Source organism: Mus musculus, chromosome 4 (assembly GCF_000001635.26).
Source record: "Mus musculus strain C57BL/6J chromosome 4, GRCm38.p6 C57BL/6J".
NCBI lineage: Eukaryota > Metazoa > Chordata > Mammalia > Rodentia > Muridae > Mus > Mus musculus.
This window is the reverse complement of record NC_000070.6, coordinates 101,743,358-101,770,287: the sequence shown is the minus strand read 5'-3', so window position 1 is coordinate 101,770,287 and position 26,930 is coordinate 101,743,358. Positions and strand designations below refer to the sequence as shown.

Below are 26,930 nucleotides of genomic sequence, written 5' to 3'. Positions count from 1 at the left end.
AGCATCTACACTGACCAGAGCTGTAGCATCTACACTGACCAGAGCTGTAGCATCTACACTGACCAGAGCTGTAGTATCTACACTGACCAGAGCTGTAGCATCTACACTGACCAGAGCTGTAGTATCTACACTGACCAGAGCTGTAGCATCTACACTGACCAGAGCTGTAGCATCTACACTGACCAGAGCTGTAGTATCTACACTGACCAGAGCTGTAGTATCTACACTGACCAGAGCTGTAGTATCTACACTGACCAGAGCTGTAGTATCTACACTGACCAGAGCTGTAGCATCTACACTGACCAGAGCTGTAGCATCTACACTGACCAGAGCTGTAGCATCTACACTGACCAGAGCTGTAGCATCTACACTGACCAGAGCTGTAGCATCTACACTGACCAGAGCTGTAGTATCTACACTGACCAGAGCTGTAGTATCTACACTGACCAGAGCTGTAGCATCTACACTGACCAGAGCTGTAGTATCTACACTGACCAGAGCTGTAGTATCTACACTGACCAGAGCTGTAGCATCTACACTGACCAGAGCTGTAGCATCTACACTGACCAGAGCTGTAGCATCTACACTGACCAGAGCTGTAGCATCTACACTGACCAGAGCTGTAGCATCTACACTGACCAGAGCTGTAGTATCTACACTGACCAGAGCTGTAGTATCTACACTGACCAGAGCTGTAGCATCTACACTGACCAGAGCTGTAGTATCTACACTGACCAGAGCTGTAGTATCTACACTGACCAGAGCTGTAGCATCTACACTGACCAGAGCTGTAGCATCTACACTGACCAGAGCTGTAGCATCTACACTGACCAGAGCTGTAGCATCTACACTGACCAGAGCTGTAGCATCTACACTGACCAGAGCTGTAGCATCTACACTGACCAGAGCTGTAGCATCTACACTGACCAGAGCTGTAGCATCTACACTGACCAGAGCTGTAGTATCTACACTGACCAGAGCGATGCACACATCGAGGGAGTATGATGGGTGATACAGAATGTTTTCCTGCCTGATCCAAGTTTTAAAGGCTAGGAAGAGGTGGCACGGGGGTTTACATCCGAAGTTTTATTTCCCCATTGCTCTCCTCCTAAGGCAAGAGGAGCCTGATTTAAACTCTTTCAGTTTTGGAAAGCAAAGCACCCAGTGTTATTCAGATAGAATGTTCTTGATTTCATGTTGTATGTGAATGGCCATGGCCCTTCATTACCCTGGAACACTGAGTAACAGGAATGTACCAAGTGTAGTAAAAAACACTTACCCTGAAATCATGCAAAGGAAAAGATAATCAATTAAGTAGGCAGCTTTATCAAAAAAAAACCAGATTTAATAGTTAAAATAAATTCATTCTATAGTTAACAAAATATAGGTTCTATTTCAAATGTGTGCTGACCGATTTAAAAAATTATGAAAAATATACTGATTTTTGGCATAATTTCCGAACAAAGTAATACACAGCAACAAAAGAAATGATCATAGGTTGGTCATTTCTCAAATATTCTGTAATAACTTTGGAAGAATGTCCCAAACGACTCAACGACTCTCTGAATCCTTTGATCTCAAGATACCTGTGGAAACTCGTAAGTAAGATTACAGATCTCACCATCTGCATCAATTTTCTTCACTTCCTTTTGCTATTTTGAATGTTTCTTACCCAGCTTCTCAAATTAAGTCTTGAAGCCTTTCAAATATCAAATAAAACTTTCAGATTAAAATAGCAAATTCTTTCAGAACCACACTAGAAACCTCATAAAACGACTGTCACAGTAACACATGCAATCAAGTGCTCTACAGAAATACCCAGTGGCTATGAATCTATTACCTATATTTATAAACAAACATGCTACCACTAATATCAAAACTAATTCAAAATGGTAATAAAAATCTCAAAACTAGAAAGCTTCTACAGCCAATCATCTTCTCAATTACTCTATAAACAGAAACAATTTTTTTCTTCAAAATATAGTGCAATTAGAAAATGACAGCCGTATATAAGGAAAATACATAATATAGTCTGACGTACCTACGGAGTCAGGAAGGACACACGTTGGTGGCGAGTCAAGTGAACCTAAAGAATGGTTGATCCTGATCCACATTGTATAGCCAGATAATAGAAAGATTGGCTGGAAAACACATTCATAAAAGCCGTCTCTCTGTAAGACGCAGTTTTTGGGCTCAGACGTAGGATGAATAGATGGACTATCAGGACAATACAGGCTGCGCCTTAAAAGATATATATATACATTTTTTTAAAAGTAGCCAGTTAATATGTAGTATTGATTTAAAAAAAAAAAGACATCTAGAATTCAGATTTATTGTTTGACAGAGATCATTTTCTCTGTCTAAAAACTGATGCTGTTGTTAGAAAGGCCTTCTTGAGCTCCGAGCTCTAGCTGGATTTTAGTCTTTCCACAAACAGTGACTATAAAAACACTGTGTGGAGGGTGACTGGTGAAGGATGGGTGTGAGGGTGTGAGGAGCTGGCAAGAAGGTAAGTTAGGCACAGAGCAGCAGGACTGTGGTGGTTACCCTAGAACAAGGTTCTCAGCCTTCCTATTGCTGCGACCCTAACACAGCTCCTCATGCTGTGCTGAGCCCCCCACCCTCACCCCACCCCCACCCCCATAACTGCATTCATGTAAGGATCAGGATTTGGTATTGTTTTCATTATATCAGTTTGGACTAGAAAGTATTCAAGCCCTGCCAGTCAAGCCAAATATTACTGCCTGTTACATTCTCCATTTCTGTTGGAATTTAAGACACGGTTTAAAGCAAAAACAAAAGAAACAAACAAACAAAAACCTGCTTTCCTTCCATGTCAGGAGTTGTCGGTCCCCCCGACCCCTGGTCCTACTTTTAATCTTTACTTCAACAATTGTGTCACTGATACAAACTTCTGGTATGTTGGTCCTCACCCTGTGGGTCGCAACCCCTTTTACAAATCTCTATCTCAAAAAAAAAAAACAAAAACACTCATTTTCTTTTTTCATTTTTTTAATCATTTTCTTTTTCATTTTTAAACTCATTTTCTCAGAAATGAAAATTCTTTAAATATTAGGAGTCATAACCAAACCCAACCTGCTTCCTCACAGCACGCAAAGCCTTTCTTCTCTTAGAAACAGCCCTCCTGTTACTATTTGCTCTGAAAATGGTATTCAGATGACTAAATCTCTGACAACTCTACAGGGATGAAAAGGAGAAGGAAAACAAGGAAGGTAAAACACTAAAATCATTTCTCATTTACCACCTTTGTAATATTTTCTCCTCAAGGTTATGGGTGTGTGTGTGTGTGTGTGTGTGTATGTGTGTGTGTGTGTGTGTGTGTGTGTGTGTATGGGTGTGTGTGTGTGTGCATGTGTGTGTGTGTGTGTATGGGTGTGTGTGTGTATGTGTGTGTGTGTGTGTATGTGTGTGTGTGTGTGTACATGCACATGTACATGTGTGTTCAGATGATTAATGATGGGTGGAGAATGCAATGACAGACAGATGTGCAATCATCAGTGCGCGTAGCACAATAGTGGTGTGGAAACACAATGGCGAAGGTCTAGCTTGGACTGGTTAGCTTCACCATCATGACAGTAGTGATCATTTATTGACTGCTCAAATGGAATGTTTTCTAGGCGGAGTCATATTACTTAATCACAACAAAGTGAAATGTCATTAATTTCCCCCCAAAGTAAATCAATCCCATCTTTCTCCCTATTTTACAGACATGGAAATTAGCACTTGGGAGGTTCAAGAGCTCATATAGGATTTGTAGTTGGTTACGTGGTGATCCTGTGATCCTGTGAATGTTAGGATGGTAAATGAACTGTGGAGCTTCTAAGTGGTTTTCTGCAGACACATGTTTGCATGTGATAATGCATGGCAAGACATATAATTAAAATGGCCTATCACGAACTTCTAATTGGTGTTAAACAATTCATAGCATTTAGGATAAAGGCACCAATTTTTCCCATCTAAGAAATGCAAAAATTGACATTTTTCTTCTAATACCACAGAGGAATCAGCTGTGAGGCACAGAGTGAGCTGAGGGTCACAGAATTGAAGAAAATGGATATATTTTCCAGGTTGAAAATTTAGATTTCAAGAATAAGTGGGTGCCTTATACAAACTGAAATTCTCCAATGCAAATTTAAATATCAGAGCACAGAGTATAAGTGCAGCAAACGTACTGGACAACTACCATGAGAGGCTTGACAGACATGGATGGATGTAGCTTCTTTCCACCAGGGAGGCATCACATAAGACACACACTTTGTTAAGTGGGGAGATACTATTCAGAGATGTCTTAAATTATTTTTAAACAATGAAAGGTAAAAAGTAAATGAGCACAAATTTCTCTTTAATAGACCCCATTACCCCTATTAACTGATTGCTTTCTTACTTAATTCACTTCATTCTGAAAAACAAGACCAAACAGACCATCACATCCTGTAGCCTCTTGTCCCTCTGCCTCTTCTCTTCTAATACTGGCCTTTACCTGAATGATGGTAAGGTTTTTAAAACAGTGCACAGCCGACTTTGGCCCATTCTCTGAGTCAAAATGCATTGCATAGAAAATAACTCTCTTGCATGCCACTCAAAAGCCAAAAACGAAATTCCAGGAATTTGGTTAGTAAACATGATAATATGAAGTTAAAACAAAATACAATTTTTTTTTAGCCTTGGGTGTAAATTTTTCAAAGATTACAATTTATGTAATTGCTCACTATTTTTCTAATGAATTATATTCAAACTTCTGCTCAGTGAGAAAAACGTACCAGATTTCTGCTATAGTAACAAATTAACAGAACCTTTAACTGTGCCATCCCCAGGGAAACACAAAGAAGAAAGTACCATACACACCTGTGATACCTCAGCTGCACAGTGCTTCCCACTAGTGATTGGATTGTGCTGGGTGACCATCTGCAAGTCATTTTAGTTAAGTACCCGTCAGTTTCACATGATATATTGATATTGACATCTATTTAAAACACATTAAAATATTAATATAAAGTAAAAACACCAAAAATCATGAAAAAATACAACGATTTTCCTGGCATCTTTAGTAGGACTCTAACGCAGTCCATGACATGATCTCCTAGGGCGGAGTGGACGCGGCCTTGGGATTCTTACCGATCACGTATAATTCAGCATAGCGGTGATGGCACGCCTGCTCATTGCAGCAGTACACTGCGTCATAGGTAAACTTCCCTCGAGGTCTGGTGGCTTTCAGGTTGGAGAAGGTAACTTTGCTAACTCGGTCACTCACAATGCTGTACTGTATCTCAGGGATTTTCTCAGCTAGATTCCTCCACCAAACTATCTGTTTTGAGGAGATAATCTGGTTTTCGTTTTTGTAGATGCAATGAAAAGAAGCATTCGATCCAACACTAGTCAGAATTTTGGGTGGAAAATACACAACATCTGTAACAGAGAAAGGAAGGTGGGAGTTTAGAAGGAAAGAGAAACCATCATCTGAGCAGTCTTACCGCAAGAAAGAGATTGCCACGTCCTGGTTACCCTGCCAAAATCAAATGCGTGCACTGAGAACCTTGCTGCTGCTGTGGACAGCCCTTTAGAGTGGCAGGAACCCCTGCTCCCAAATGAACAGAGCCTCCGTGAAGAGTACGACAGGCTTCCAGCCATGAAGCTCATTCTTGCAACTATGTCTTAGCAACTGTCATCTTCCAAGCGACACGCGAAATTAACTAAATGAAGTTTCATATGCTTGCACAGTAATCCATCTTCCACCAGACTATTAAAACTGACTGTGTATGTGCAGGCATGCAGAGAAAAATAAGTAAGTAAATAAATGATAGGGAGAAAAGGAGGACCAGTGAGATGGCTTAGAAGGTATTTGCCACCAAGCCCAGCGAGCTGAATTCTATCCATAGAACTGACATAATGCAATGAGAGAACTGATCCCTGCGAGTTGCCATATGACCTCAACATGCCGACCATGGTACAACGTATGCATGCAAAGCAAATATAATTTTAAAATTTCAAGAGAATCAGTAAAGCATAGCATGTGGGGTTTTTTTAGGATTTATTTATTTATTTATTTTATGTATATGAGTACACTGTAGCTGTCTTCAGACACACCAGAAGAGGACGTCAGATCTCATTATAGATGACTGTGAGCCACCATGTGGTTGATGGGAATTGAACTCAGGAACCTCTGCAAGAGTGGTCAGTGCTCTTAACCACTGAGCCACCTCTCCAGCCCACATGTAGCATGTGTTCTTAGCACAGATCACTATGACACAAAATCCTGAAGAGAAGCAGTGTGTTGCTATTGTTTTCTTCATAGTTATGAAGGCTTCTAATAAGCAGTAAAATAGGTAAATGGTTTGCTCCGTAATATGCTAATTTTACAGCAATGGTTTTCTATGTACTGTGCACACTGCACACATGTGCTGAGTGTATCTATGGTAAACAGAAACAGGACAGCCCTGAACACCACATCGCTGGGCAGAAGCTGGGCCACTGGATTATGGGCATGACTGAGTATACTCCAGCCTTAAAGACGTGCAGCTTTCAAGGGAATGGAACTCACTGCTGACTCCTGTCTGCCACACACCTGAGAGATGGCTAACCCCACTCAGGATCCACAGTCTCAGCTCTGAACAGTCTCAAAGCCTCAGAGTTAGGCTTACTTTCTAGAAAGGTACAGATTAACTTTCACAAATTTAGGCTTTTCATTTGCAGATTATTCTTAACATCTCAAGACGTTTTAGTTCAACATCAAATGCATCTGGTAAGACTTAATTGAGGAATAAAGTTAAAATATATACCATACCATCTGCGACTGATTAAACGCTTAAATCTAAACTTTAAGACAAAAATAGAAAGTGACAGTCTGGGGACTGGGGTGTGATGGCTCAATGGTTAAGAGCCATCACAACTATCGAAAACGGGATTTGATGCCCTCTTCTGTCATGCAGGCATACATGCAAATACAGCAGTCATATACAGACAGACAGACAGACAGACAGACTTCAGAAGAGTGACGATCTGTAAATTAATTGTAAACTTGATGAAACATTGAAAAAAAATGCTAAATATTTCAATGGTAAATAAAGTTATCCTAGTAAATATTCTGCAACATTTGAGGAACGGGACAGCTATAACTTTCTTTATATAGCAAAAAAACAAACAAACAAAAAAAAACCCCACTGATAACTTCACAATAACTACATTAATGAATAACAGGATATTCTACTGATCAGTATTACTGTTATCAATTACTCAAAAATACAGATCATGAATCACAGCATTTTTCGGTAAAGCTCTTTTTAGCTTGTGTTTATCACGGCTCCAGAAGACAGACTTTTTAATTCTAGGGGCAGACATGCTGATTTCCCTTTAAAGAGAAAACACAGAGCCTGCTTACACAGACTGTGACTCAGTACACATCACCAACCATTACATCCGCACAGTGACTGATGGCACCAAGAGAAATATTCGGGGGAGCTACGTGAGTAGACAAGTTGCTGTTGCCACTGCAAGCACTAGTGTCTTAGTTTGTTTCTTATGTGGTGAATTCCTTTCTCTTAATCCTCACCTACTGGCAGCTGAGCCATCTGAGATTAGCAGGCAGCATCATGGTTGAGACCTTAAATGTCTCCACAGGCTCCTAAGCTGAAGGCTGGGGCACCAGGCTATGTGGCTGTTGGGATCCATGAGAGCTTCATGAGGGACAGTGTCCTGCAAGGAGTCAGGTCACTGGGAGTGTGCCCATGACAGGGACTGGGACCTAGGCGCCTTCATCTCTCTCTGCTTTGAACAGATTTTCTCTCCTTCAGTCTCCCACTACTGATGGGCTATGTTGTCACAGGCTCAAAGCAACAAGGTCACGATTTAAACCTAAAATGTGAGCTAAAATAACATTTTCATCTTTTAAAATTGATTTTGGGGGGGGTAATTTTGACTAGACAGTGGCTATTTACTCATGTTTTGGTTTTTGGTTTTGCTGTTGTTGTTGTTCGCATATGTTTCTGTTGGCATGCTTGAAGGTTAGAGATACACCAGAATGACAAATAGAACTCTAGCTGTTCAAAGTCACATGTCTGGCTATAGCACAAGCGAACAGACCAACAAAGTGGTATGCATGTGTATGCTTTGTAAGATAATCTGACTATACTATATGAAAATGTAAAATATGAGCTGGCATTTAAAAAAAACAAGCAAATTTAAACTTGCAGATATTGATATACATTGTAAAGAAGAACAGAGCTAGAGATATATCCACCTAAAGGCCTAAACTGAATGAGATCAAATATTGATCAAAAATGCAGCAAACCAACCAGTATATTATATGAAGTTTCTAGAAAAGCATTCATACTCAGCTTTGAATCCTAGCAAACTTTGCAAAACAACACTGATTCTCTTAACCCTGCCTCTTTTTATGAAGAAGTTTTACATTTTAATTATGAAATAAAACAATAACAAACACAACAAGCCTTCTACATTTCCACATTGCCCAGTGGTTAACAGAGACAAACTATCAGAGTAGGGGGCGTGGTAGCATTCTATTTCCTTTGTATAGCTTCCCCCTTGCCTCCCTACCTGGCCTCATACTCCACACAGAAGCCTCCACCTGAGATACTGCCATTTTTACCCTCCTCCCACATGAGTCATAGGGCGGAGCTGGTCAGGAAGACCAGATCATAGAAGATTCAGCTTCCCCTAGGAAACAATCAAAAAGTTCAAAACCTAAATTATCAGCATCCTATTACACACATAGTGACAGTAGAAACGTATTTGAGGAATAAAGATACAAAACCATCACCCGAGTCTCCTCACACCCTGGGCCCCTGAGTCTCCTACCCTGAGCCAATTGTTCAACACTCAGTTTTGCTCCCTCTCACAATCTCGCTTTGCACCAAGCAATTAGTGTCTCCCTTCCCCTCCCTAGGTTTTGAGACTCTGAATAACAAGGCTGTGAATTCTGTAAGCTAAAATTGTACCAGATATTCACTAAATGTTTGTTAAGGGTCTAGTGCTGTAATAAGCATTTTGTTGTATGATTTTCATGCTACTCATGGACAAACAGTCTGATTTTACAGACAGGAAAACTGAGGCACAGAAAGGTTAAGAGCCTCTTAAAGAAATCACCATGTTGGTCCTTGCATAAACTTGTAGACTCCAAAATCAATGCTTCTAAGACACTGATGCAACTTGCTTTCGGATTAATTAACACTTGTTAAATACTAGGTAATCAATAAGGAAATGTGTTGAACGAAATAGATGGATTGTGCTCAGTATTTTACACTGCGATTACTGTGTGACCACAATGAACCTGAGTGAAAAATGAACGAGCAGACTAACAAAGACACAATTAAGTGTCTTCCTGAATTCACAACTCAACTGTGGAAACCACACAAGATTCTCAGGACTCTGAGAAACACCGCATCTCACCTCTCTGAGAAAACTGTAAATACATTGCAGTTTCTCTGATGTTAAAAATAACTTGGAAAGTGGGCAGAGAAGAGAGGTGGTTGGAGGCCAGATACACAGGTCTATGAGTCACTGCGGTGAGACCGAGAGCCCAGGAGATCGTTCACACCTGAAAGGCTGCTGAATCACATGTGCCAGAGGTGGAAGTCTAGGTCAGATATAGGATAGCCTTAGTGAGCATCCAAGTGTGTCTGCTGTATCTACAGTGTTCTCGGCAGTAATAAGCTCTGGGATGGATTTCCAGGCAGAGCTGAGCCAGGAGTTCTTAGCTGATACCAACAGGTTATTAAAGCAGTTATAAACAGCAGTGTAGCTGATCCCAAGAAAAGAACAGGACCCACCCACAGAGGGGAAAGCGTCTACGCTTCTGCCAAGCTTGCCTTATTGGTAGGAAACCCTGCTGTAGAGGTAAAAATCAACATCTTACTGCTGACATCAAAAACTGTGGAACAGAAGACATGCCTGCAGGAAACCATCACAAGATATTGCAGCACACTGACTCCAGAATGAGACGCAGCCTGAGAGATGGCTGGATCACCACTGATACCCTCATGGCCTGTTGGCATGAATACAACTTTGATCCTCTGTAGTTATTATGAATCTAGAGATCAAACCAAAGAAAGAAAAATAGCCAGAGAATGGTAAGAAAGGAAAAGAAAAGAGAAAACAGTTTTAGGGTCTGCTGTCACTACATTGGGAAAACATGGTATCCACCATTGTGGAGGAGACACTCTCTAAAGATACTAGCATTGTTCCGGTGCTATCTGGTGACACTACAAAAGATCCTGGGGTTAGGCAGGCAACTGGTAACCATAGTCCCCAGATCCTTCTTGGATTACCTGGCCCCAGGTCCTGAGTTCATCCCAGCAGGCAATGACAGCATAAGAAAGGAACCCCCGGAGCCCCGGGCTACCTTGCCAGCAGAGTCTTGCCCAACACCCGCAAGGGTCCACACAGGACTCCCCACGGGACCCTAAGACCTCTGGTGAGTGGATCACAGTGCCTGCCCCAATCCAATCGCGCGGAACTCGAGACTGCGGTACATAGGGAAGCAGGCTACCCGGGCCTGATCTGGGGCACAAGTCCCTTCCGCTCGACTCGAGACTCGAGCCCCGGGCTACCTTGCCAGCAGAGTCTTGCCCAACACCCGCAAGGGTCCACACGGGACTCCCCACGGGACCCTAAGACCTCTGGTGAGTGGACCACAGTGCCTGCCCCAATCCAATCGCGCGGAACTTGAGACTGCGGTACATAGGGAAGCAGGCTACCCGGGCTTGATCTGGGGCACAAACCCCTTCCACTCCACTCGAGCCCCGGCTACCTTGCCAGCTGAGTCGCCTGACACCCGCAAGGGCCCACACAGGATTCCACACGTGATCCTAAGACCTCTAGTGAGTGGAACACAACTTCTGCCAGGAGTCTGGTTCGAACACCAGATATCTGGGTACCTGCCTTGCAAGAAGAGAGCTTGCCTGCAGAGAATACTCTGCCCACTGAAACTAAGGAGAGTGCTACCCTCCAGGTCTGCTCATAGAGGCTAACAGAGTCACCTGAAGAACAAGCTCTTAACAGTGACAACTAAAACAGCTAGCTTCAGAGATTACCAGATGGCGAAAGGCAAACGTAAGAATCCTACTAACAGAAATCAAGACCACTCACCATCATCAGAACGCAGCACTCCCACCCCACCTAGTCCTGGGCACCCCAACACAACCGAAAATCTAGACCCAGATTTAAAAACATTTCTCATGATGATGATAGAGGACATCAGGAAGGACTTTCATAAGTCACTTAAAGAATTACAGGAGAGCACTGCTAAAGAGTTACAGGCTCTTAAAGAAAAGCAGGAAAACACAGCCAAACAGGTGATGGAAATGAACAAAACCATACTAGAACTAAAAGGGGAAGTAGACACAATAAAGAAAACCCAAAGCGAGGCAACGCTGGAGATAGAAACCCTAGGAAAGAGATCTGGAACCATAGATGCGAGCATCAGCAACAGAATACAAGAAATGGAAGAGAGAATCTCAGGTGCAGAAGATTCCATAGAGAACATCGACACAACAGTCAAAAAAAATACAAAATGCAAAAGGATCCTAACTCAAAACATCCAGGTAATCCAGGACACAACGAGAAGACCAAACCTACGGATAATAGGAATTGATGAGAACGAAGATTTTCAACTTAAAGGGCCAGCTAATATCTTCAACAAAATAATAGAAGAAAACTTCCCAAACATAAAAAAAGAGATGCCCATGATCATACAAGAAGCATACAGAACTCCAAATAGACTGGACCAGAAAAGAAATTCCTCCCGACACATAATAATCAGAACAACAAATGCACTAAATAAAGATAGAATATTAAAAGCAGTAAGGGAGAAAGGTCAAGTAACATATAAAGGAAGGCCTATCAGAATTACACCAGACTTTTCACCAGAGACTATGAAAGCCAGAAGAGCCTGGACAGATGTTATACAGACACTAAGAGAACACAAATGCCAGCCCAGGCTACTATACCCGGCCAAACTCTCAATTACCATAGATGGAGAAACCAAAGTATTCCACGACAAAACCAAGTTCACACAATATCTTTCCACGAATCCAGCCCTTCAAAGGATAATAACAGAAAAGAAGCAATACAAGGACGGAAATCACGCCCTAGAACAACCAAGAAAGTAATCATTCAACAAACCAAAAAGAAGACAGCCACAAGAACAGAATGCCAACTCTAACAACAAAAATAAAAGGGAGCAACAATTACTTTTCCTTAATATCTCTTAATATCAATGGACTCAATTCCCCAATAAAAAGACATAGACTAACAGACTGGCTACACAAACAGGACCCAACATTCTGCTGCTTACAGGAAACCCATCTCAGGGAAAAAGACAGACACTACCTCAGAGTGAAAGGCTGGAAAACAATTTTCCAAGCAAATGGACTGAAGAAACAAGCTGGAGTAGCGATTTTAATATCGGATAAAATCGACTTCCAACCCAAAGTTATCAAAAAAGACAAGGAGGGACACTTCATACTCATCAAAGGTAAAATCCTCCAAGAGGAACTCTCAATTCTGAATATCTACGCACCAAATGCAAGGGCAGCCACATTCATTAGAGACACTTTAGTAAAGCTCAAAGCATACATTGCACCTCACACAATAATAGTGGGAGACTTCAACACACCACTTTCTTCAAAGGACAGATCGTGGAAACAGAAACTAAACAGGGACACAGTGAAACTAACAGAAGTTATGAAACAAATGGACCTGACAGATATCTACAGAACATTGTATCCTAAAACAAAAGGATATACCTTCTTCTCAGCACCTCACGGGACCTTCTCCAAAATTGACCATATAATTGGTCACAAAACAGGCCTCAATAGATACAAAAATATTGAAATTGTCCCATGTATCCTATCAGACCACCATGGCCTAAGACTGATCTTCAATAACAACATAAATAATGGAAAGCCAACATTCACATGGAAACTGAATAACACTCTTCTCAATGATACCTTGGTCAAGGAAGGAATAAAGAAAGAAATTAAAGACTTTTTAGAGTTTAATGAAAATGAAGCCACAACGTACCCAAACCTATGGGACACAATGAAAGCGTTTCTAAGAGGGAAACTCATAGCTCTAAGTGCCTCCAAGAAGAAACGGGAGACAGCACATACTAGCAGCTTGACAACACATCTAAAAGCCCTAGAAAAAAAGGAAGCAAATTCACCCAAGAGGAGTAGACGGCAGGAAATAATCAAACTCAGGGGTGAAATCAACCAAGTGGAAACAAGAAGAACTATTCAAAGAATTAACCAAACGAGGAGTTGGTTCTTTGAGAAAATCAACAAGATAGATAAACCCTTAGCTAGACTCACTAAAGGGCACAGGGACAAAATCCTAATTAACAAAATCAGAACTGAAAAGGGAGACATAACAACAGATCCTGAAGAAATCCAAAACACCATCAGATCCTTCTACAAAAGGCTATACTCAACAAAACTGGAAAACCTGGACGAAATGGACAAATTTCTGGACAGATACCAGGTACCAAAGTTGAATCAGGATCAAGTTGACCATCTAAACAGTCCCATATCACCTAAAGAAATAGAAGCAGTTATTAATAGTCTCCCAACCAAAAAAAGCCCAGGACCAGATGGGTTTAGTGCAGAGTTCTATCAGACCTTCAAAGAAGATCTAATTCCAATTCTGCACAAACTATTTCACAAAATAGAAGTAGAAGGTACTCTACCCAACTCATTTTATGAAGCCACTATTACTCTGATACCTAAATCACAGAAAGATCCAACAAAGATAGAGAACTTCAGACCAATTTCTCTTATGAATATCGATGCAAAAATCCTCAATAAAATTCTCGCTAACCGAATCCAAGAACACATTAAAGCAATCATCCATCCTGACCAAGTAGGTTTTATTCCAGGGATGCAGGGATGGTTTAATATACGAAAATCCATCAATGTAATCCATTATATAAACAAACTCAAAGACAAAAACCGCATGATCATCTCGTTAGATGCAGAAAAAGCATTTGACAAGATCCAACACCCATTCATGATAAAAGTTTTGGAAAGATCAGGAATTCAAGGCCCATACCTAAACATGATAAAAGCAATCTACAGCAAACCAGTAGCCAACATCAAAGTAAATGGAGAGAAGCTGGAAGCAATCCCACTAAAATCAGGGACTAGACAAGGCTGCCCACTTTCTCCCTACCTTTTCAACATAGTACTTGAAGTATTAGCCAGAGCAATTCGACAACAAAAGGAGATCAAGGGGATACAAATTGGAAAAGAGGAAGTCAAAATATCACTTTTTGCAGATGATATGATAGTATATATAAGTGACCCTAAAAATTCTACCAGAGAACTCCTAAACCTGATAAACAGCTTCGGTGAAGTAGCTGGATATAAAATAAACTCAAACAAGTCAATGGCCTTTCTCTATACAAAGAATAAACAGGCTGAGAAAGAAATTAGGGAAACAACACCCTTCTCAATAGTCACAAATAATATAAAATATCTTGGCGTGACTCTAACTAAGGAGGTGAAAGATCTGTATGATAAAAACTTCAAATCTCTGAAGAAAGAAATTAAAGAAGATCTCAGAAGATGGAAAGATCTCCCATGCTCATGGATTGGCAGGATCAACATTGTAAAAATGGCCATCTTGCCAAAAGCAATCTACAGATTCAATGCAATCCCCATCAAAATTCCAACTCAATTCTTCAACGAATTGGAAGGAGCAATTTGCAAATTTGTCTGGAATAACAAAAAACCTAGGATAGCAAAAAGTCTTCTCAAGGATAAAAGAACTTCTGGCGGAATCACCATGCCAGACCTAAAGCTTTACTACAGAGCAATTGTGATAAAAACTGCATGGTACTGGTATAGAGACAGACAAGTAGACCAATGGAATAGAATTGAAGATCCAGAAATGAACCCACACACCTATGGTCACTTGATCTTCGACAAGGGAGCTAAAACCATCCAGTGGAAGAAAGACAGCATTTTCAACAATTGGTGCTGGCACAACTGGTTGTTATCGTGTAGAAGAATGCGAATCGATCCATACTTATCTCCTTGTACTAAGGTCAAATCTAAGTGGATCAAGGAACTTCACATAAAACCAGAGACACTGAAACTTATAGAGGAGAAAGTGGGGAAAAGCCTTGAAGATATGGGCACAGGGGAAAAATTCCTGAACAGAACAGCAATGGCTTGTGCTGTAAGATTGAGAATCGACAAATGGGACCTAATGAAACTCCAAAGTTTCTGCAAGGCAAAAGACACCGTCAATAAGACAAAAAGACCACCAACAGATTGGGAAAGGATCTTTACCTATCCTAAATCAGATAGGGGACTAATATCCAACATATATAAAGAACTCAAGAAGGTGGACTTCAGAAAATCAAATAACCCCATTAAAAAATGGGGCTCAGAACTGAACAAAGAATTCTCACCTGAGGAATACCGAATGGCAGAGAAGCACTTGAAAAAATGTTCAACATCCTTAATCATCAGGGAAATGCAAATCAAAACAACCCTGAGATTCCACCTCACACCAGTCAGAATGGCTAAGATCAAAAATTCAGGTGACAGCAGATGCTGGCGAGGATGTGGAGAAAGAGGAACACTCCTCCATTGTTGGTGGGAGTGCAGGCTTGTACAACCACTCTGGAAATCAGTCTGGCGGTTCCTCAGAAAACTGGACATAGTACTACCGGAGGATCCAGCAATACCTCTCCTGGGCATATATCCAGAAGATGCCCCAACAGGTAAGAAGGACACATGTTCCACTATGTTCATAGCAGCCTTATTTATAATAGCCAGAAGCTGGAAAGAACCTAGATGCCCCTCAACAGAGGAATGGATACAGAAAATGTGGTACATCTACACAATGGAGTACTACTCAGCTATTAAAAAGAATGAATTTATGAAATTCTTAGCCAAGTGGATGGACCTGGAGGGCATCATCCTGAGTGAGGTAACACATTCACAAAGAAACTCACACAATATGTATTCACTGATAAGTGGATATTAGCCCCAAACCTAGGATACCCAAGATATAAGATATAATTTGCTAAACACATGAAACTCAAGGAGAATGAAGACTGAAGTGTGGACACTATGCCCCTCCTTAGATTTGGGAACAAAACACCCATGGAAGGAGTTACAGAGACGGAGTTTGGAGCTGAGATGAAAGGATGGACCATGTAGAGACTGCCATAGCCAGGGATCCACCCCATAATCAGCATCCAAACGCTGACACCATTGCATACACTAGCAAGATTTTATTGAAAGGACGCAGATGTAGCTGTCTCTTGTGAGACTATGCCGGGGCCCAGCAAACACAGAAGTGGATGCTCACAGTCAGCTAATGGATGGATCATAGGGCTCCCAATGGAGGAGCTAGAAAAAGTAGCCAAGGAGCTAAAGGGATCTGCAACCCTATAGGTGGAACAACATTATGAGCTAACCAGTACCCCGGAGCTCTTGACTCTAGCTGCATATATATCAAAAGATGGCCTAATCGGCCATCACTGGAAAGAGAGGCCCATTGGACTTGCAAACTTTATATGCCCCAGTACAGGGGAATACCAGGGCCAAAAAGGGGGAGTGGGTGGGCAGGGGAGTGGGGGTGGGTGGATATGGGGGACTTTTGGTATAGCATTGGAAATGTAAATGAGTTAAATACCTAATAAAAAATGGAAAAAAAAAAAAAGAAAGGAACCCCCAGCATAGCAGCTACTGCTGTTGCTGCCACTGCCAGTATTGCTGGGACCCCAGTACCTACCAGGGCAGGACTCTCCATCCCCACCTGTAGCCTCACCTCCAGGAACTGGAGCTCCTCCTCCTGGCTTGCGCCCACCAACTGGCCTGTGCCCTGCTCTAGGAGCACTGATGTGCATGCCTTGTTTCATGAATGAACACTCTACCAGAAATTAGAATTCCACCTTCCCCCGGAATGCATGCACCAAGACCCTAGGATATTGCTAATGAAGAGGAGTCTTTCTTTTCCCCAAAATGCATCTCGGGAAATTATATAGCCTGTGAGCTCTTTGTCCTATCTTTCTGTATTAATTATAGCTAATAAAAAGAAATACACAGAGCAGTTAAAAGAAACAACAACTCTGAAAGTGTGAAGACTTTATTCTGAAAACTCCAAAATCAGGCTGGTGACATGACCAGTAAGTGAAAATCTGAGCTCAGGAGCCAAGCACCACATAAAAGCCCAGTGATTGGACCCTGTGACCTTGACCCTGGAAGGATCCCAGGGGCTGGCCAGCCAGCTAGTCCAGCTAAATCAGCAAGTTCCAGGACCAGGAAGAGACCCTATCTCAAAAAATAAGGTAAAGAATTATAGCGGAAGACAACCAAATTACACACACACACACACACACACACACACACACACACACACACCTGCCTCTAAAGTTAAGTAACCATTTTTAACATCTTATGCTTATGTCAAATGAATATACTTAAAGTGGAAATTTCAAAATAACTTTGGACCATTTTTGGAAGTTTTTTCACTACATAGCCAAGGCTGGTCTCAAAACTCATCCTCCTGCCTCATGCTCTAGAATACTGAATGCACGGGCATGCGTTATCATTCTCAGCTTAAATATTTCTCTTTTCATGATAAAAAAATAACACAATCAGAAAGTGTCTTAGAAACACATACATAAGAACTCAGATTCAATTTTCATCAACAGATTAGCCCGCTTGAGAGTTAAGAAAACTGTAGCTGTACACAGGCACTCACCCTGCAACTGTACACAGACACTGACCCTGTAACTACACAGGCACTCACCCTGTAACTGTACACAGGCACTCACCCTGTAACTGTACACAGGCACTCACCCTGTAACTGTACACAGGCACTCACCCTGTAACTGCACACAGGCACTCCCATCTACAAACCCTGTACTCAAGAGACTCAGACAGGAAGAATGTCAGCCCAAAGTCAGCCTAATCTATATACCCAGACCTTGTCTCTAAAAAGAATTTTAAATACAATTTTAATACTATTTCCAATGGCAAGAAAGGCAAGGTCTGGGAGAGTATTCCCAGAGCAACTTTATAAGGCCTACCTTGTGTGGTAAAGACTTGAGGTGAACTCCAGTCACTCCAGACTCCTGAACCATCCAGTCTCTTGCTCCTCACCTGGACCTCATATGAAGATCCAGGAAGCACACTGTCTACCAGCAGAGATGTAGCTGAGACAATTTCAGCAGCCTGTTAAATGTAATGTTGAAATTTCAGAACATCAAGTTGGTGTGGAATGTTTGCCAAAACTGATTATACATAAGCCTAGGCAAATTTCAAAGAGCTATCATCTTACAGATGAACTGTCTGAAAACAGAATTAAAACAGGAACCAATGGCCAATTGAAAAAGAAATACTATGCACCTGTCCATAAAACGTTCAAGAGCCTGCAGATCGAGCAACAAATGTGACCATTGACAAATAGTAACTGAACACAATAATGTCCATGATCCCAAAGTTATTGGGAATCTTGTAGCCATTTTGCCATCTGTCACACTGGTAAAAACCAATGTGGAGAGGTGTAGAGAGATCTGTAAGGGTCCTGAAGGAAAGCTGCACAGAAGAGCTATACCAATGATACTAAGATCCTGACCTCTGCAGGGCATGAGTCAATGCATCGCTGACAAACTAAAGGAGGAAACACCTAAGGCCAAAACCCTGCAGAAACCAAACTCTAGCTAGGATCTGTGCAGCTCATTCGGTTTTCTAAAAATGTGTTCCAATCAAACCTCCTGGTCTCTTCAAGACTGTGAGAGGAAGAAAGGGGCCATAGGTTAAAAATTATGAAAAGTAAAAGGTATGCATGGAACAGTATTAGGACCTTCATTACAACCCTGTGATCTCCAACTTCCTAATTGGAAAGTATCTTACGATAGCCTTCACTCTACATTTGTTTATATACCGGACACCGAGGGTTCCCAAACTGCTCTCTGCAAACATAAGGCCTTAGAAAAGTAACAATGTTTTAAAAAGATCATTTGTTGTTGTTGTTGTTTAACCTTGGAATGATGTAATGCTTAGGTTCACTATGTGCCCTGAAAGTTTTCACATGACCCCATGGGCCATTTGTGACCTCCTCCTCCCCACCCACCCCACCTCTGATGTCATCCAAAGCATAGTTTTCTCCACTCAGCCTCAGTTCACACGGGCCTCTGCAGTGCTGGTCCAGTTCCCCAGACACCTACACAGCCATCTCCTTCAAATCTTTGCTCAAATGTCACCCTCCCAATGAGGCCTGCCCCAACCTCCACTCTCTATGACAATCTTTCCTCATCCTCTTATCCAGCTCTATGACCTCTAGGTATCTTGCTGCATCTAGATTAGCTCCTGGCAACAAACAGCCATTCAAAAAACACTTCGGTGTATAAGGGAAAGAGGATGCTGACCGACTTCACAGCAGAAATGCATACATGGTTTGTCAACACACCAAGCAATGAAAAAGTAAAGATGCAATGTAAGTCAGCAGTGTACAGATAAAAAGAGTTATACGTTAAAATGGTATAACTGGCTGGGTGGAGGTGACAAACACCACGAATCCCAGTACTCGGGAGGCAGAGACAGGCAGATCTCTGAATCTGAGGCCAGTCTGGTCTACAGAGCAAGTTCCAGGACAGCCAGAACTATGTAGAGAAACCCTGTGTCAAAAAAAAATTATACCTGGCTTTCTATCAAGCATAAACTATCTCAATATGTAATAATAAAAATAGTCCATTCTACTCTAGAGAGCCCAGGCATATTTAGCAGGCAAGGTGATTTCTAAGAGACTTAGGGATCTTTAATTGCTTCTTAAAATTCTACTTCCTTTACCAAAATATACTTACCTCTCTTACAATTGTAGAATTCTCTAAATATTTCACCTGATATTGAAGCGGAAATGGTGCCATTGTTTGGCTGTCCCAAGAAATCTTTAAATTACCATCATCTGTGACTTCCATATGCAAACCTAAGGGTGGATCGGGTTTCACTTAAGAAAAAAAAAAAGATAAAAAGACTTTTAAGCTGGTCCATTTTCAGGGCAATCATATATGAATAAAATGAAGTTGAGATGAATAGCTTGTCTTTCAACTCCTTAAAATGTTACCTCATTTGCGGGCTAACTACAGAGCTAAAGCAGAGCGGCAGAATGGGCCGTTCCCTTGCTCAGCATTCATCCCAGCAAACCCTGTCTTCAGTCTCTCACCTGTGTGGGAAAGGCTGGACACCAGCAAATGAGATGGTTTTGATAAATCTGATTGCCGTCTATAAAAAGTCTACCTAACTTCACGTTGCTAGTCATTTTCAGTCTTACTTGGTGTCTCTGCCTAGTCCCCGTCACTGTGCCTGCTTTTGCTGGTCATGAGGACAAGAGCAGTGTGCAGAACAGTATTCAGAAAATGCACAGACCTGGGCAAAGTCAGCATATCTATCCATGTAAACTAGCAATCCAAAGCACATCTACTTAACTCAGAACAAACATGACTGTGCAATGAATGCACCATTAGAAGGACAGGACTCTCTATAGACATAGAAGTGGGGTGTTTTAGCTTAATGGGGATTTTAACTAAGTAAATGATTTCTGAATTCAAATGTACATATTAACATTTGTATATGTATGTGCATATATAAGTACTTGATTATTTCAACCAATAAGAAAACATTTTAAATATGTGAAGAAACCATTTAAACATCTTACAGGCAAAGATTACTTTAACAAATTATGGTTCATACCATAAAGGTATGAACTCAAGCAGCCATTAAAACTCACACTGCAGTAGAATATTGAAAATCTTTAATGTCTGAAGTTCAAGGGACTTATTGCAAATTCATACTTGGTTTTGTAAAATGTATTCTGTTTTTATTTCTATGTATGTGTGTGTACCTGTGCATGGGTATGTTCATCAGTTGCCCTAGGAAACCAGAAAGCAACGTTGGAGCCTCCAACAGCTACAAGCAGTTGTGAGCTGCCATGTGGGTGCAAGGAACCGAACCTGGGTCTTCAGCAAGTGCTTCAAATGGTGAGCCATGTCTCCAGTCTCCATACTTGTGAAATTAACAAATAGAGTGTATTGAAAAGAAGAAGTGTGTGTGAATGGCAAACTGTACATCCATTTTCACCTCAGCATGTCTCTAAATTTGCAAGGTGTATATAATGAATAAAAATTGATGAGTTCATGACCATTACCATCACAATAACACACATTTACTGGTTTCAATGATATTTTCAACCAAAACTGGTACAGTTCTCACACATCCTATCTGTTCAGGAATTTAGAGATGTTGTTTTGTCTTTTCCTTTATTCAAATCTGAAGACACTTATTTTTTGTGACTTGTTGCAAGTTTAAGTTATTATAAAAAGGGGGAACTAAATACTAACATGTAAATTTTACCATATTCCCAGGAGCAAAAACAACATGGAAACTTAAAAAAATAAATACTTGTCTTCCTCTTACCCCTCACTCTCTCCCCCTCTCTCCTCTCCCTTTGTCTTCTCTCCTCTCTCCTTTCTCTTTGTCTTCTCCTCTCCTCTCTCTTCTCCTTTACTCTTTCTCTCTAGCCTTTCCCCCTCTCTTTCTTCCTCTCTCTTTCTACCTTCTCTCTTCCCCCTGCCTTTCTATAATAAAGCTCTTAAACCATAAAAAAATAAAAATATAAAAATAAATACAGTTAAGAATTGTGAACTTACTATTGCAGGCTATTTCACATTTTCTATCTTTGCAGTCATATGAAAACATACGTAAAGATATATACATAACTTTATGTATTACCTAAAGATGCTTCCCCTGCTCTCCTATACCCAGCTCAGCACTGCTGCTGCTCACCCACTCATCAAGAGTTGGGGAGACTTACCTTCCACCTAAGCAGCCTACCCTGGCCAGCTCCTTCTCACCAATCACAAACTCAGCTGTGATCGAGATAACTACCTTTTACCAAGTCTGGTGTCACTCTCCAACTAAGTTTATTCTGTTTCTTGGCACACTGTGCCACATACCTGCAAACACCTTCAGTGAAATGATTTTTATCCACAGTTTCTAAGACAACACAGTCTCCGTAAGTCTTACTAAAGTCAGTTAGTGTTTTCCTTCCTAAATTCTAACTGGATGATCTGACAGAATCCATATGCTAACAACTCCCAAAGATAGATAGATAGATAGATAGATAGATAGATAGATAGATAGATAGATAGATAGATAGACAGACAGACAGATAGTCCCCCTGAACTTTGGAGTCTTATATCCAACTGCTTAGTCAATACCTTGTAGGACTCTAAGAGTCATCTCAAACACAAAGTGACCTTGATTTATGCACATACACCTAACCCCCAGAATTCCTCTCTGAAGAACTGGTGCTTTCATTGATGGAGATTTTTAGGGACCAACTGAAGGATAAACCTTAATTCCTCTCTGTCCTCCAGCTCCTACAAAGGAATCTCATCGGCTCCATACACCTTTATTGCAATAGCCCTAAACCGACTGGCCAATCTCTACAGCCTCCCATCTAGGCTTCTCCTACCCACACACCTGATCTTTTCCCTTTAATAATTACATTCTTCACAAGGTAGAATAGAATCTGAACATACAGATACATGTGATCATATCACACGTCTGATCCTATCAACCCCTAATCAAAAGTTTTCATATGAATGGTATCAAATCCAAACTCTCTAACCCTGGCCTCTGGTGTTCTCTGTCCCTTATAACTCTGATCCAATCTCCTATGAGGCACATTAACTCCACACATGGGGACTTCTGAGTGCTCCTCACTCATCACAGGGATTTTTTTTCCTTGACACATTGAATGTGTTCTGACTAGAAGCATTTCTTACTCTGGAGTTTTACATGTATACCTCTTCTTTGTTTAGTTAATACTAAATAGATCATTGACCATCACAGCGGAAATGACAATCCCCAAATAAATATTATCACATAATACATCTTCATTCTTTCACAGCACTTACAAATTGCAAGTTCAAATATAAGAAATTGATTTTTTTCTAACATCTCAGTATTAGGGCAGAATTAAGAATTTCTACCAGCACTCGGGAGGCAGAGGCAGGTGAATCTCTGAGTTCGAGGCCAGCCTGGTCTACAAAGTGAATTCCAGGACAGCCAGGGCTATACAGAGAAACCCTGTCTCGAAAAACCAAAAAAGAATTTCTGAATACATATAAATTCAGTGGTCACACGCTACCTTAACTGCTCTTCTTGGAAATCAAATTAGATGCAGTGCTGATTTAAGTGCTTTTTTAATTACCTAGTTTTGAAAAGATAAGACTGTGACATTAAATAAATATTTTATCACTTTTTCCTGTGACGTAATTCCACAATTGAATTGTTTGGGTATTATTATCATTATGTTACAATGTTTATGTCTCTAGAGGACAAATTCAATTGTTAAAGATTGTTAAACAAGGGTCCAAAAGAACCATCTTAGGTCATGTAAAAAGAAGCAATGTTTGGAGCTGAGCATAAAATCGTGAGAGAGAAATGGACAAGTGTGTTCAGTGGCATCAAGACCCACGAATCAAAGGCAAATGTGGAGAGTTGTTTAGAGGGTGATGAGAATTGGCACCTGGTAAAGTGCCTATCACATGAGTTTGGATCCCTAGCATCCCCATAAAACACAGGAACATATGCACAGTGGTGTGTGCCTACACTCCTAGTGCCAAGGGGCCAAAGATACGAGGATCCCTGAAGCCCAGAACCTAGCTAGTCTTGCCAAACTGGTGGGCTCCAGCCTCAGTGAGAAATCCTCTCCCAATAAAATAAAATAAAATAAAATAAGGAAGAGCAATAAAGGAGGAAATGCAACATTGACCTTTGGCCTCCTCATGCACCTGCACACATATGAAGAGATGTATGTTATCATTTCAGAAAAGGGAAGTAAAATATAGGAAAGCTAAGTAGCACATGATGCCCCTCCCTGTATATATAAAACTAAGGAAGTACATTAATACCTGCCTATGTGATTGATATCTGTGAACTAAATATGTAAGCTTATTAAAGGAGGTTGGAGGATCTTTGCAATAAAAAAAAAGAGGTGTCCCACCCATGTGAGTTTGTCTTGTACTTGGACTGCATAGTGGATGGTTTGACTGTTTATTGCTCTGACTTGACTCTGCTCAGTGCTACAGCTCTGCTGTGTGAGTAGGAACCCTGCCCCATTCCTCACAGGGTCTCCAGCCTCTATGCTAATCCCTGCACACATGAATTCTAAGTTGTATTTATTGGAGAAATAGGTTTTTAATAATTTTCAAAAATAGTTAACTATGATATAAACAGATGGTAATCAAACAATACACATCCATTCACTAAATCCAAGACTTAAAGGAGCCCCAGCTGCTTCAAAAGACCATTTCAGTGCTAATGTTAGAGATGTTGACTACTATGAACATGTGGAGAAGCTGCCAATAACACCCTAGGACTAGCCATGTTTTTCAGCAGTGATCACAGTGATGTAAGCCAGTGAAAATCTTTAACCCACAAGTAACCTTTCAACAGCTTTGCATGATTGATTTTTTTTTTTAGGGTCACTGTCACTCTGAAGTGCAACTTACCAACAAGCATGGGCTGCAGTGACATCAGAGGTGACTGAAAACTCACACCGGCAGATGTGATTTCCAAATACATCAGAAGAGCGTAGTTGAGTTTGGCTCTGGGTACCGGCACATGACATTCACATCCCCGAAGACTGCAGTTGCATTGGACAGTCTGAAAGCTGTCTTTCAGTGGGGGCAGAGGCGAATCATCTATGACTTCAGGCCTATATTCAAATATAAGAACAAAATATAAGATGGGTATGGAGACTGACTGTCAAGGTAGCATAAGCAAGGGCAAAGGCACTAACAAGAAAGAGAAGCCACTGCCCTAACATATCACCCACAGTGAAAATACCCTTAAAAACAAATATGAAATAAAAGCTTTTTCAGACATGCCTGAACTTTAAGAATCATCTTCAGATCTGCATTATAAAAATGCTGTAGGAAGACTCTGGGCACAGGAAAATAAAAGAAGTTTGAAATCTGGTGTCACTCAAAGGAATAAAGTTTGACTCGGAGGATAATTATTTATTGTCTGATTAAGTCAAGATTGGCAGCCATGTATTTACAGGGTATTGCATAGACTGAACTAAATAAAGTATGCAGTATTAACACCAAGCTTGAGGGAGCTGGCGCTGTACACCTGAAATGACACACGACATACAAAGTGGTATAGAGTCGCTTAGATTCTAAGACGTGTAATAATTCAAAAGCTACTAAAATAATAAGTCATGTAATACAGCTAATAGGGAACAAAGCCCCAAAACAACAAACAAACAAACAAAAAATGGAGAAAAGAAGAAAAAATAGAAGGCTTGAGACTAGAGTTGGTGGCATTAAATGCGAATAGCCTAAATGTCTTGCTTAGAAGGCACTCAGTAGCAAATTGGGCAAAAAAAAAATAAGGCCCAATTATAAGCCTCTCATAAGAAATCAATTTTAACACTAAAACTCAAATTCACTAAAGAAGGTGGTTAGAAAAAGATATGCTATTCAAGATAAATCAAAATAAAGTTGAAGAGCTACCTTAATGTCAATAAAGTTGAATGGAATACAATAATTATCTTCCAAGCTAAAGAAGTCATTCATATCAAAAAAAACTGTGGAGGAGGGTCACCAAAAGTACATATCATATGTGTGTACCTAATAGGAAGAAATAGGCTATTTCATAACTACTCATGAAAAGTTCAACTCTTCTCTAATAATTAATATAATAAGTAGACAAAAGGAATCAGAATTAAGAGCCGAACAACACTGTTAAACAACTTGACCCATGTAGTGAGATTAGTTCTCCACATCCTAGCCATAGTAAGTTCACCTTGCAGCAAGCCATCATTTTAGCATTGCCAAACTGTACAAAACAAGCCATCCCCCCCTAGAAGAACAGCGTTTGCCAAGAGCAGCAGACTTTCTAACAGGCCAAGGGGAAAGGAGACCCAAATATGGAATTTGCTACTATCTATTTAATTATTACTTACCTTCAAAAGTGAATAAGCTTGTTCATAGATATGAGAATGAGATATAGTGTTTATGGTGGTTTGAAAAGGTACAGCCCCCGCAGATTCATGGGTTTGAATGCTTGGCCATAGGGAATGGCACTATTAGGAGGCATATAGCCTTATTGAAGGAAGTGTGGGCTTTGAGGTCATATACGCTCAAGCTACACCCAGTATGGCCCACGGTCTCCTTCTTGTCTGTGGATCAAGATATAGAATAGAACTCTTGGATCTTCCAGCACCATATCTGCCTGCATGTTGCCATGCTTCCTGCCATGACGATAATAGACTAAACCTCTGAAACTATAAGACAGCCTCAATTAAATGTTTTCCTTTATAGGAGTTGCTGTGGCCATGGTGTCTCTTCATAGTGATGGAACCCTAAGACACATGTGAAGAAGAAGAGATGGAATCGTAGAGGCTGAGGGAGATGGCTCAGTGGGTAAAGTGCTTGCTATACAATCATGAGGACCTTACTTTGAATTCAATGAAGCCACATAAAAGCTGGATGTAATTGCAAGCGTCTATGATCCCAGTACTTTCACTATAAAATGGAAGTAGAAACAGGAGACTCCTGAGCAGCTCTCAGGCCAGCTAGCCTAATATGTTAGTAACAAACAAGACACCCTGCTTCAAAACAAGATGGAATCTGATGACTGACACTCAAGGTTGTACTCTGACACCGCCCCCCACATACACACACATTGCTAGTATTTAATTCTTATATGTGATCAAAATGTACTTGAAAGTACATAACGATGCAATAACTTTTGTCAATTTGATTTTAAATTTGGCTTTTTTATGAACTTTACCTTGGGCAAAATTTTCTAGTTAGTGACATAAATATTTAGAACTTAAAATTCACCATTAACAGCCACACA

At 40.7% G+C, this 26,930-nt stretch overlaps 1 protein-coding gene across 4 annotated transcripts in view; it reads right to left on the bottom strand.

Moving 5' to 3' along the window:
• Positions 1 to 26,930, bottom strand: part of Lepr (leptin receptor) — a 98,216-nt gene that overhangs the window by 45,065 nt on the left and 26,221 nt on the right. For all 4 annotated transcript variants that reach the window (XM_017320002.2, NM_010704.2, NM_146146.3 and 1 more), the window contains exons 5-10: positions 24,572 to 24,777; positions 19,859 to 20,001; positions 18,083 to 18,227; positions 5,137 to 5,427; positions 4,867 to 4,984; positions 2,042 to 2,241 (exon numbers count right to left, since the gene is read on the bottom strand). In XM_017320002.2, the coding sequence (XP_017175491.1) occupies positions 2,042 to 2,241; positions 4,867 to 4,984; positions 5,137 to 5,427; positions 18,083 to 18,227; positions 19,859 to 20,001; positions 24,572 to 24,777 (1,103 nt within the window). The remainder of the gene's footprint in view (positions 1 to 2,041; positions 2,242 to 4,866; positions 4,985 to 5,136; positions 5,428 to 18,082; positions 18,228 to 19,858; positions 20,002 to 24,571; positions 24,778 to 26,930) is intronic.